This window comes from Erpetoichthys calabaricus, chromosome 8, assembly GCF_900747795.2.
Source record: "Erpetoichthys calabaricus chromosome 8, fErpCal1.3, whole genome shotgun sequence".
Taxonomy (NCBI): Eukaryota; Metazoa; Chordata; class Cladistia; order Polypteriformes; family Polypteridae; genus Erpetoichthys; species Erpetoichthys calabaricus.
Window position 1 is genome coordinate 123,606,722 of NC_041401.2, and position 12,341 is coordinate 123,619,062.

A 12,341-nucleotide genomic window follows, 5' to 3' on the forward strand; every position below is an offset into this window, starting at 1 on the left:
CATTTGAATGGTTGCGTAAATAAGCAAAACTTTTGCTATTGGGCTGAAACCAACCCTTGTGAACTTCATTAGAGACCCCTGCTCGGTAAGTGTGTTGCAGTTTGTTTCCCTGTTGCAGAATTTGGCATTGTAGGCCCTTACTTTTTTGAGGAGGGGTAACAATGGTCACCGTCACTTGAAAACGTTACATTGAAATGCTAGAGAACTTTTTGCGGCCCCAACTGGAAGAAATGGATGTCTGGTTCCAACAGGATGGTGCAATAGCTCATACGGCACAGAGATCCATGCAAATTTTGCAGGAGATGTTTCCAGGGAAGCTGATCTCCCTGTGTGGCGATGTCAAGTGGCCTTCACATTCGCCTGATCTTGCTCCGTGTGGTTTCTTCTTGTGGGGCTCTCTGAAATTGAACGTATACACACACTGACCTCAAAACCTTGAAGCCCACAAGGACACTATTCGCCATGAAATCGCTGCTATTCCCCTTGAAATGGACAAACGAGTCATGCAAGCGTTCAGAAATTGTCTCAAAAAGTGTATCTCTAATGATGGCCACTACCTTGAAGACATCATTTTAAAAAAAACAATGAAAAAAAAATCTATTTTTACACCATTCTTGTGTTGTAATGAAATTTATTTTATCTTACAGCGCTTTTGTAGAATAAACGTTTGAATGGCCCACCCTGTATAAGTGAGGGTGGACGTGAGAATGAGACACTACAATGAGGCAATGATTAATCAAAATAATACTAATGTCAAGCCCATTTTCTGTTGTAAATGTTCCTTCTTAAGACTGACTATCAGATTCACATCAAGATGTATAATAGTGTGGACTGGATGAGCCAGTCTTTTTTTTAAATTAGGATTCCATGCTAAAATAACACAGAGTTTCATCCTATTTCTGATTTATACCACACAAGTCTATCTATAGAAGATGCACTTTTTTACATTCCTCAAAACACGTCAAAAAGAAATCTTAAGCTTTAAAACTGGCTTCATAAGCAAGGAGGCTCATTATCCTTTCCTTCCAAAGCAGTGAGAGGCACAGGATGCTCTCTTTGTTTAAAAGTGAAGGGCAACAGAAATAAGATACAATGTTAACAGAATACTGGCCTATAGCAATATTCCTCAATGGTTTTCATAGTGTGAAACTGCCATCCGTGTGCAATTAGCATGCCATATGGCCTATGGAGATGCAGGCAGCCTTGGCAGCTGCTTCAAGGCATTGTGCCCACACTATATGCATCTTGATTCCCAGCAGGGGCCAAGATTTGGTATTTGATGCCAGGATGTCTTCTAATGTTAATGCATCACATTACTGATGATAGTCAGACGTTACTCAGTACAGTCATCTGTATTTAAACATGGATTAATCCTTCAATTTCAATCATGACTGAATAAAATAGAGGAAGAGAGGTTTACACTAACAGATGAAAATAAGCAATACTAAGTGAAATGCAACTACTTACTGAATCACAGAATCCATTGCTGCTATCCTTTCTGTTAGTATCTGCAGTTCACTGTAAGTAACATCATTCAGAGCTGGTCCAGAATTACTAGCCAATATAACCTAAACCCCAAAAAGATAGAGACATTGCTATCCAGAAGCTTGTTTAATATAGGTCACTGAATGGTAAATGTACAGTTCCTATATACAGCTTTAGACCTACAGACAATATAGCACAGGAATTTCAAGAGTGCCAACTTCAGTATATAGGTTTGATTACAACTACAATAACGTAAAGCGTCATAGATACAACACACAAATCCCGCCAATAAATACATATAAATTCTTACCTCTGTGCCCCTGCAGAGAAGCTCCCTGACAAGGGGAAAAACTCCAAGAATTATGTCTATGCCACTATTATCAACAAAAAATAAGGCACATTTGTGAGGTGGACCCTGTAAGACAAAGCCAATATATAAAATATTCAGTCTCCCGTTCAAAGAAATTGTCACATAAAGACAAATTAACAGAAAAGCTACTGCAGATTGACATTTTTAGACCCAGGCTCTCAGTTAAGAATGCTGTATTATGCACCTGCACTATGGGTGACAGTCCACTATAAATGCTAGATATACCAAAGTACATGAATGGAACTTTAATTGAAATTTGGTTGATTTGTACCCAGGATTGAACATGCATTTCTAAACAAAATTGGCTATTAAAAAAAAGGTGTTCAAATTTGATACCATATTGAAATTCCACAATTGTAGATGTTTAAAAAATGCTTCTGAAATTCCCAAAAAAAAGGACCCACTATTTCGTAACTAGACAAGTATTCATTAATCAGCCTTTTCTTAATGAAGCAATACCTTTCAAGATAGTGAACTATAACACCTATAAAGTTGGTGTTGATCCCAGGGGCTACTGTTTGAAAATAAAGCCTTTTTCTGTGCTATTACAGAAAGCACCAAGTGTTAACACTTCATTCAGCATGCATCCGATTCTCCTAGAATAAGCTCTGAATGAATAGAATACTGGATTACCTAATTACCCTTCATAAACATTTCAGTGTACTACTTTTCAACATGTTTGTATGCAAAAAAACACCTAGTTATACTTTATTTTAGTAATTTTGCACAGAAATGAAAAGTCAATTACAAACCTGCTAATAGACCCTAAAGGTCTTAACCATCTATGCATATAGGCTGTAGTTGCTGTTGAACAAAAACAACAAGAAGCACAATGAAAGAGGTTCCTAAATACACAACATCATCAAAACAGACAGATTTATCCTTGTGCCTATTTTAATAAATAGATGTGTTGCTATACTAGTCTCATTATAAGCCTACACACTATTGTCATAGCATACCATTCTTAGTATCCTACTCACTGCATCATAACTTTTTAAAATAAATAATGGCTGTATATATTTTTGATTTTGTTTAATTCCTTCATTTTATTTATCTTTTACCTGCTAAATCTAAATTCATGTCAAAGGGTTTTGTAACCTGTCTTTACAGCACCGTGGAGCCAACCCTGGGCAGATGTTCCATTTCATCAAAGCGCACAGTCATGCACACAACCAAAGGGGCCAATTTAGAGTCACCAGTCTTTTGAACGTTGAGGAAAAACTGAAGCAACCAGGCACATTCTGGGAAACATGACAAAAATGTGCAAATTTCACAAACAGAATGCCTGGGAAGGAATGTTAAAGTTCTCTGCAGCTACAAAAAGCAGCAGCGTTAACCACTGTGTAACCATGCTCCTTTACCTTCTCAATTAATACTGACCATCTACCACCCTTTTTCTGAAACAGCTTGTTCTAGTTCCAAGTTGCAAAGAGTCACTGTCTATACTATTACTATTTAGCATACAGGTGGGAATCTACTATGGATTGGACCCCACTTCACTGCAGAAAACACTCACATACATGACACCATAGTGGCAAACTGGAGCTGCTACTTATCCTAATGCATTCATCTGGAATGTTTTAAGGAAACCAACTATGTTGAGTTAGTAAAGTGACAACACACCAACACTCTGCAGACTAAAATAGTCACATAGCCATTTGAACTCCAGTCACTGGAGTTCTGAGAAAACAGTGCTACCTTTGCTGTCCTTGTACCACTTAATAATACTGTATAGTCAACAGTAATTCTGTCAGAACCTTTTAACTATCAAGCTGCAAAACAGTGACCAACAACTCTGTCATTGATTGAAAATTAAAAGTCGAGTGGCAGATTACTGTACAATATCTTTTCATTCAAATGGGACAACTATCTTAAAATATTTGAACAGATTAAGCAGCAAACTTGCATTCATCTGAGACCACTTCAGAGCCAAGTCTACCAGACTTTACAGATGAAAGAACACTGGCTTTGTAATGTCTGGCAAGGAAACCCTTGCCAAAAGCCCTTAGCTATTATAATTTGCATTTGGCTAATTTCAGACCATTCACAAACTGAAATCTTTGAGCCATTTGTACTGGATCTTGAAATTTTCATTTAAAAAGTATTATATTTTGTAAGAAAAATTTTCCAAACTCTACTTTATGTTTATGTTTTAAATATATGAGCAAATTTCTTCCATCACTGAATGTATGCGATTCTAATGGTGTTATAAATTTTATCACAAACGTGTAATTACCTAAAAATGCATATTTGCTAGGCAAAGACAGTTTTGTATGTATGTGTGTACAGTGTTTAAATACACAGTCATGTGGAAAGGTTCAACCCTATGAAATATATTTTTTTTTAACTCAAGAGTTGATTTATTTTAGATAAAAGCAATGCTATTGGGGAAAACAAAACGAAAAATTGACTTTGTAGTAATTTATTCAATGAAAAAAAAAATCTTCAACTATGGAAAAAGTAAGTGCACCCCTTACTCTAAGCAGGTGGTATTGCTGACTTTGACAGAAACATCCTCAGGCAGGCATTTTCTATAACTGCCTGCCCGTCTCTGACACCGACTGGGAGAAAATATTTCCTATTCTTTCATGAAAGAGCTCTGTTCCTTCATGGTGAAGCTCTGTGATGTTTGAGGGGTATCTTGTATGCACAACACAATTCTGAACCCTCCCAAACAGCATTCATATCTAAGCTTTGACTTGGCCATTTCAGAAACATCCATTTCTGCCTTTACAGCCATTCCTTGGTGGATTTATTGTTACAGTGCATCCGGAAAGTATTCACAGCGCATCACTTTTTCCACATTTTGTTATGTTACAGCCTTATTCCAAAATGGATTAAATTCATTTTTTTCCTCAGAATTCTACACACAACACCCCATAATGACAACGTGAAAAAAGTTTACTTGAGGTTTTTGCAAATTTATTAAAAATAAAAAAATTGAGAAAGCACTGTATGTTTAGGGTCCCCGCTAAGTTGCAAAGTCCACTTTTGGCTGAGTTTCGATCTTTTGACAGGTGGTCTCACTTTATCCTCCAAAACCCTCTGGTACAATGGAGAACTGATAGCATATTCTGCGATGGTGAGCTGTCCAGGTCCTGATGTAGCAAAGCAGCATCATACAGTTAACATTTCCACCACCATGCTTTACCGATGGTATGTCTCCAAACATGTCTTATGATACTGTGGTCAAATAATTATCGTTATCTAGTCTGACCAGAGCACATTGTTCCAGAAGTCCTAATCTTTAATTAGGTGTTCATGGGCAAACTTTAGTTTTGCCACAATGTCCTTTCTGGAAGGAAAAAGTTTCCTCCTGATACACTTCCCATGTAGATATAATTTGCACAGCCTCTTTCCAATGGCAGACTCATACATTTTGACATCAAAAGTGGCAACTTGAAGCTGCTTGAAGGTCCTGTAATAAAATTTGGGGGTTCTTGGAGACTTCTTTCAGCATTTTGTCTTCTGTTGGCGGGCTTTAATTTCTGAGGTGGCCTGGTCTGTAAAATTCGGCAGTTGTCTGAAATCTTCTCAAGATGTAGATAATCACCAAGCAACTGAAAACTAACCATTCCACTGTCAAGAAGATCTTTTAAAGCCCTTCCGAGACTCAAAGGCATCTAGAACATCCTTTCTATTTCTGAAGGCCTCAGAGAACTCTTTCAATCTACGCATGGTGTTAAAACACATTTCAACACAAAAGAGCAAACCAAATTAATATAAGTAAGACACATTCCACCAAGATCCCTGCTAATGATGTTCTAATCATTACATACATTCTCTCTCTCTCTCTCTCACACACACACACACACAGCCTTTCATAATGTTTGGGACAAAAACACATTTTTCTTTGATTTACCCCTCTGCTCCATAGTTTAAAATTACAAATCAAACAATTTAAACAAGATTAAAGTTTACATTGCAGACTTTCATTTAAGCGTATCTGCATACATTTCAGTTACATCATGTAGAAATGACAACACTTTTCTACATGGTCCCTCATTTCAGGGCACCATAATGTTTGAGACATAGCAACAATCAGTATATTAAAGTGAACATATTTAGCACAGTGAAACCTTGGATTACAAGTAACTTGGTTTGCGAGACGAGCTAAAATTTGTAATAAATTTTAACTTGATAAATGAGCGAGGTTTTGCAATACCAGTAGTATGTATACGCTTTGTCCGGCGAGCATCACATGGGGATTGTGGGTTACTCATATAGTCAACATCTGTATGAGCATATACTGTTTACTATAGCATGGTGACCACATGTGTGTGTGTGTGTGCTGTAACATGCGAGTCCCTGTCATGCACCCCAAAACATAAGGCTGAGTCTCAGTACTTTAGCAAAACCAGCTTTATTCAGCGTGAAACAGGAACAACACGGTTATTTATTGTAGTGGGGTTGTGACCAGGTTAGTGGCTAAGTAATACTGTGCTTTTGCATTTATAATGTTCCTTGCATCACCCATCGATGGCAGGTGCTTATAGCTTGACCGTGATCTTTTCTGATTCTCTTTTATGGCGAACTGCTACAGCGCTGGGAGCCTGTGGTTGCTTGCTTTGGGATGCTTGCGTGTTGTCCCGTTAGGGGGGAATCCCAAAAGAGTTTAGAAACCTTACACTGCATGAAGCATTTTTTAAATTTTGTGTCCAAGTGTAGTGACTCTTCAGGCAAAAGCAACTGTCATTGGATAGGTTTCTTTGCTAAAGTCGCAAAAAAAGAAAAAGATTCCAGTGAGCCAACAGATAGCAGTGATTCCGTTAGTTAGAGTGAAGATTTTGTATTAATAATTTTTATATAAATATTTGTGGGTTGTGAAACGAATTATCTGAGTTTCCATTATTTCTTATGGGGAAATTTGCTTTGATATATGAGTGCTTTGGATTACAAGCACGTTTCCTGAAAGAATTATGCTCGCAAATCAAGGTTCCACTGTACTTTGTTGCATATCCCTTGCATGCAATGACTGCTTGAATTGTGCGATGCATGAGCACCACCAGGTACTGAGTATGGTCTCTGGTGATACTCTGCCAACCCTCTAATTCAGCCATCTTCAGCTCCTGCTTGTTATGGGGGCTTGTCCTCTAATGTTTTCTCTTCAGAGTATTAAAGGCATTCTCAATTGGATTTAAATTGGGTGACTGGCTTGGCCATTGAAGAATTTTCCATTTTTTAGCTTTGAAAAACTCCTGCGTTGCCTCAGCAGTTTAGGGTCATTATCTTGTTTCAGAATTAAACACTGTCCAAGGAGTTTGGAGGCATTTACTGGAACATGAGTGTACTTTGTTTCTTTACTGTTGTGTAGCTTTTCTTTATGACATTCTTAATGACTTTGCCCCCAGAAGAGGGCAATTTTGTCACTGATGACATGTAATGGCAAACTGATTTTGGAAATATGTTATGAAAGTGGCAACACTTCAGTATGAATTAGCATTTTTACAAGTATTCTTTGTGTCACATGCAAAGACTGAAATTTTACTAATTACTGAAATGTCACACTGCCTTCGAGTAGTGGTAGTGTCTCTGTGTTTCTTGTTTAAAGATTTCAGGCCCTGCAGCCAACTAATCTAGTTTCCAGTTCTTGTGAAAACCACAAAATGGCCCTAACATGACTTTTTTCTGAAGTACCCTGTATAACAGCAAATGGGAAATATATCATCATATACCATCACCGGATACACTGGTTGTCTAGACTTCAAAATAATTTAGAGCTCATACTTGTAAGACTTAAAATTTCCTCATGAAGATCAAGTGACACAATGTAACCTGGCAGAAGTTGCAAAATTCTATTACAGTGAAATAGCGCTGCAAGCTTTTTACATGCAGCTTTTACTAGAACAGAAAATCTTTGTAACCATCTGATATATGCCCAATAAATCCACATAGTTAAAAACAGAGACACTGAGGGCATTACAAACAGACTTGTGATTTAATAAACATAAGGAAGAACAAATTATTTTGAATGAATCCACATTCTGATGTAAACCCTAACTATCCATTACCAGAATCCTGCCTTTAGTTAATGAGTTCAATTAATGCAAACTGTTTAACACTATAGTGTGCCACTGTCTTTCTTAACCAAATACAAGAAAATTTCACAGCATAATAAGATAATCTATTACACAGATATGATAACTCTAGTCAACTCAACATTTGTTGATGATTCACTAATCTAAAAGGAAAAGGAAAATGGGTATATTACCTTTAATCGCTCAATCCATTTGTTATATGTGTCTATCAGCCATGGGCGCTCTGAGAAACAAGGGCAAAACAGTTCACATCATTATACAACAATGAATTAGTTTCCTTTTAGATATTCACCATATGGAAGCTACCTTTCCTTACCTTGAAGCTGTCGCTTTGCCTCCTCAAATCCAAAATCTGGATCTGTCACCAGAATACTGAAAATAAACAAAACATTATTATCTTAGAGACAAATTCAATCAAAGCAGCTAAGCAATCGCTCAGCAACTATTAAATGATAAAACAGGCCAACTGATATCAACAGCACAAAAACTTAACAGAAAGGTGTGTAAGCACAGACTAAACGCAAACTTACTCTGACACTGCCTTGGCACCCCAATCGAACACATTACCAGCCAGCAACCCCTTGACCAGTGAGAACTGCCTTTCATCCCAGTTTAGACTCTCAAGGGACTTTACCACTTTATGAAAGAACTTCAATGCCCAGTCATTCTCCATCTGCTTTATCTAGAGAAGACAACAGGAAAAAAATAAAACTAACTAGTAAGTAACACACTCTACTAAAGGTGTCTACTAACAGACACCTTTAACCAATATGTATTTCCAGGTGAACAATTGAACTTATTTGTCCTCACAGCTAAGGTGCTAAAACAGGGATAACTCAGAGATCCATAGTGGCTGCAGGTTTTCGTTTCAACCAGTTTTGTAATAAGACGACAGGTATAACAATATTGAAACTTGGAATTTAATTATATGGCATGTTAGTGTTTTCATTCTTCTAAGAAGAAAAATGTACATTTTTTGTTTTCTGAGAACTTTTATCTATAGTTTTTTTGTGGTCCTTCCCTTTTCTGTCATTTATTTCAAAACATTTTATTAACACACATGATGCATGCACACAGGTTTGAATGTTAGCTGATGAGTTAGTGCTTCCTTTGTCATGTGCACCTCATTATTAACTGATGGCCAATAAAGAAAATAGGCAACAATTAAAACCTAAATGTAGCGGTTTACAAATGTAACATTAAGGGTCCCAAATTGTAATAGGCAAGTTAACTAAAACTAGCCCTAAAGAAATATTGCTTTATTAGTAGATAAAGTGGTTCTAATTAAGAAACTGGTTAAATGAGAATCTGCACCCACTGTGGACCTCCAGGACTTTTAAACTGAGTACCCCCAAGCTAAAAGGCCACCATAACTTTCCATATACTATACTTAGAAACACCTTATATACATCTTATGGACATTTAGTGCCCTCTACTGGAAAATAAAACCATTACTCAGACAAATGACTTGGTTCCCGGTGTTGTAAAGATTTGCTAGTGAACTGCTAAATTGCAAGCCTTTACACAATATAACATGGTTCTACACATTTGTGTATCTCATTTATTCACAGTCTAAAGGTTTAATGTTAAAAACTTGATGTAGCCTCCTTAGTGTTGTTTATTCCCAGAAAAATAAGCCAAAACACCCCCCCCACCCCTAAATAAAAATTACATGTAATTACCAAAATGTAAACATAAAAGTAGGAATGGTATTTCCAGGGTCTAATGCTGAACTGATTAAAATTTAGTACATGTCCTTCTCGTGATGTGTTGAAACAGCCACCAACGCACAAACCAATGTTGCAAACAGGACAGCAGAGGCCTGTTTCTTTGCACATTATTCTTATTTTTTTTCTAATGCTTGAGCATGAGAAATTTAATGTCTGTGCCTGATCTACACAAATGATGCACCCCTTGTATTATTGTAGGCTACCTCTTTCATATTTTTCCTGAAATGAATGTTGACTGTTGCTCCATTGAGAATAGTAATTAGTGGAAAAAACATGTTTAATTAAACTTTATTAATCCAAAGGGGAAATTTAGATGCATATAACAGAAGCAGAAAAAACAAAGATAGATACAGACTCACAGGTAGGGTTGTCATGATAACAAAATTTTAAACTTTTATGCAATACTAAGGTAAGTATTGAAATTCAAAACCATTTGAGATGCCCAAAACTATAAGAGGTATTTTCTGCAAAAAAGGAAATACATTAAAATTATGATGCTGACACTACAATATAATACTACAAAAATACAAAACGTCCCATTTTCACTTCAGTGTAAATAAATGTACTATGATGTAATAAATGCTAATTTCTGTTATGTTAAATATTGTAATTACATAGCACATTAATTAGTTCAGAACTACAATTATGTTTGATCTTCAGATTTTGTAAGACAGTTTCAAAAGTGACAGAAAAGCAATTTAAGACAGACTGCGAAAGTGTTGTAATGGTTAGAGAGTATGTTTGCTACTGCAAATTGCTAAAACTAATTCTGGAGACAATATGCACAGCATGGCTTGGGGTCACTACAAAAAATGGTAAGGGAAATTGGCAGCCAGTGTGGCGCTGTGGTTAAGGCTTTGGACTTCTAATCTCGCCACTGACACTGTGTGACCCTGAGCAAATCACTTTACTCACCTGTGCTCTAATTGGAAAAAGGAAACAAAAATGTAACCTTTTGTATCTCAAATGTTGTAAGTCACTTTGGATAAAGGCACTTGTAATAAATAAATGTAATTATAAATTGGGATAAAGAAAAAGTTATATAAAAGCATGGGAATCAAGTCAATAGTTCTTGGTTGAGAAGAAAGCATGTTAATCATCACATTATTATCAGAACCCATGATCTGCCAACAGATCACACTACAGGTAGTTGTCGACTTACAACCTATGCTTCTTATAACCATTTGATTTATGACTGCTACTGCGTCTCACAGGCAAATAACAGTTTTCACCACACCAGCTCCATATGCTGTGACTCATTCATCTTCACCTCAGTTTACAATCAGCGGTGGTTTTGACTACATTCAGTTACATCTGTCTTACACTTACAGGAAAAAAAAGGCAACTGATCTCAACACAAAAACAAAGGTGATCGAGCAGTGTGAGGGAGGAAAGAAAGCAAATGCGATCACATGTGACTCTTAAATTATCCCATTGTAACCAGTGTTTCCTGTACTGCTGAGCTCTGGCTTTGAATCCGGGTAACCTCCAAAGCTTCTGCATTGTGACTCGCGATGCGCTACTTCTTGCAAACCACCACAAAGATGTAATGAAACCACACTGAAATCCTTTATATGTTATTTTTATTAACAGGCTGAAATGTTAAAACAGAAAACATACGAGTCCTGAAACTCTGCCAGTACAACTGCTCTTCTCACAGTTTCCACAATGAACACTGGGAAAGGCTCACACTGAGAACATAATATAACACAGACAAAGAAAGGACTTGTGAAGCTATTAAAGATTTGGCACCCTTGCGAGCAACAGTAACAACAAAACAAAATAATAAAATAAAAATAATTTACAAAAAAATGATTGAAAATCGATACAATGTGCTAATAATGGTGATAATAAAGGATATAAAACAGACAATATGACTTAAGGGACATATTATTCATTACTATACATACAGTCAGGTTTGAATACATATACCAGTCTGTCTTATGTCTAGATGGATTTACAACCGGTCCATCAGAACTGAACATGATCGTAAGTCAACGACTACCTGTATAGTACGTTTCACTTCAACATCAAACATTAATTGGCTGGGAATGTGTGTTAGTGTGGGAATGTGAAAGATGTGCTCTCTCCAGAGTTGGTTCCTGCATTGCACCAGATGCTAGTGAGGTAGACTTTGGACTCCTGCAACCCTAAATGAGATTAAACATGTTTTTGAATTTATGTATATAATGACAGCAAGCAGAATATTAGAACAAGGCTTTATTTGGACATTAGGATGTAATGATCAAATGTTACTACTCGGATAGAATTCAACTGTATATTAAAAAAAAAAAAAATTAAAAAAACAAATCTGACATTTGAAAGTAAAAGGATGGTTGTTTGTTTTACCTCAACCTAGTTTGGGCCTTGTGTTACTCCAGAGACACTATGTAATTTGAGGGATTTTACAGATATGCTTTTGCACATCACTTTCATGAGCGCAGTTCTGCCCTTGGATCTTCTGTTATACTATAAAACAATTTCATATTTTCTTTTTATCAAATTATAATGACTTTATTATATTAATTTTAAGGAACTTTTTCAAAGTCAGCAATGCTCATTTTAGTTAAATCATTTTAACGTTTAATTTTAAATACAGTTTGCTTCTTAGTTGGTTGCTGCCTTGACAGGCAATATCTAAAAAGAGGAGGCAAAACTAAAGTAATTATTTGGGTCATTTGTGCTATACTTTTGCTGCAACTGTAAAGGGAAAATTGA

General features: G+C 36.5%; 1 protein-coding gene across 2 annotated transcripts in view; it reads right to left on the minus strand.

The window, feature by feature from the left end:
- The window catches only part of pank4 (pantothenate kinase 4 (inactive)), a 130,168-nt gene that overhangs the window by 6,735 nt on the left and 111,092 nt on the right, over positions 1-12,341 (minus strand). For both annotated transcript variants that reach the window (XM_028807423.2, XM_028807422.2), the window contains exons 13-17: positions 8,424-8,575; positions 8,210-8,265; positions 8,067-8,116; positions 1,796-1,900; positions 1,468-1,568 (exon numbers count right to left, since the gene is read on the minus strand). In XM_028807423.2, the coding sequence (XP_028663256.1) occupies positions 1,468-1,568; positions 1,796-1,900; positions 8,067-8,116; positions 8,210-8,265; positions 8,424-8,575 (464 nt within the window). The remainder of the gene's footprint in view (positions 1-1,467; positions 1,569-1,795; positions 1,901-8,066; positions 8,117-8,209; positions 8,266-8,423; positions 8,576-12,341) is intronic.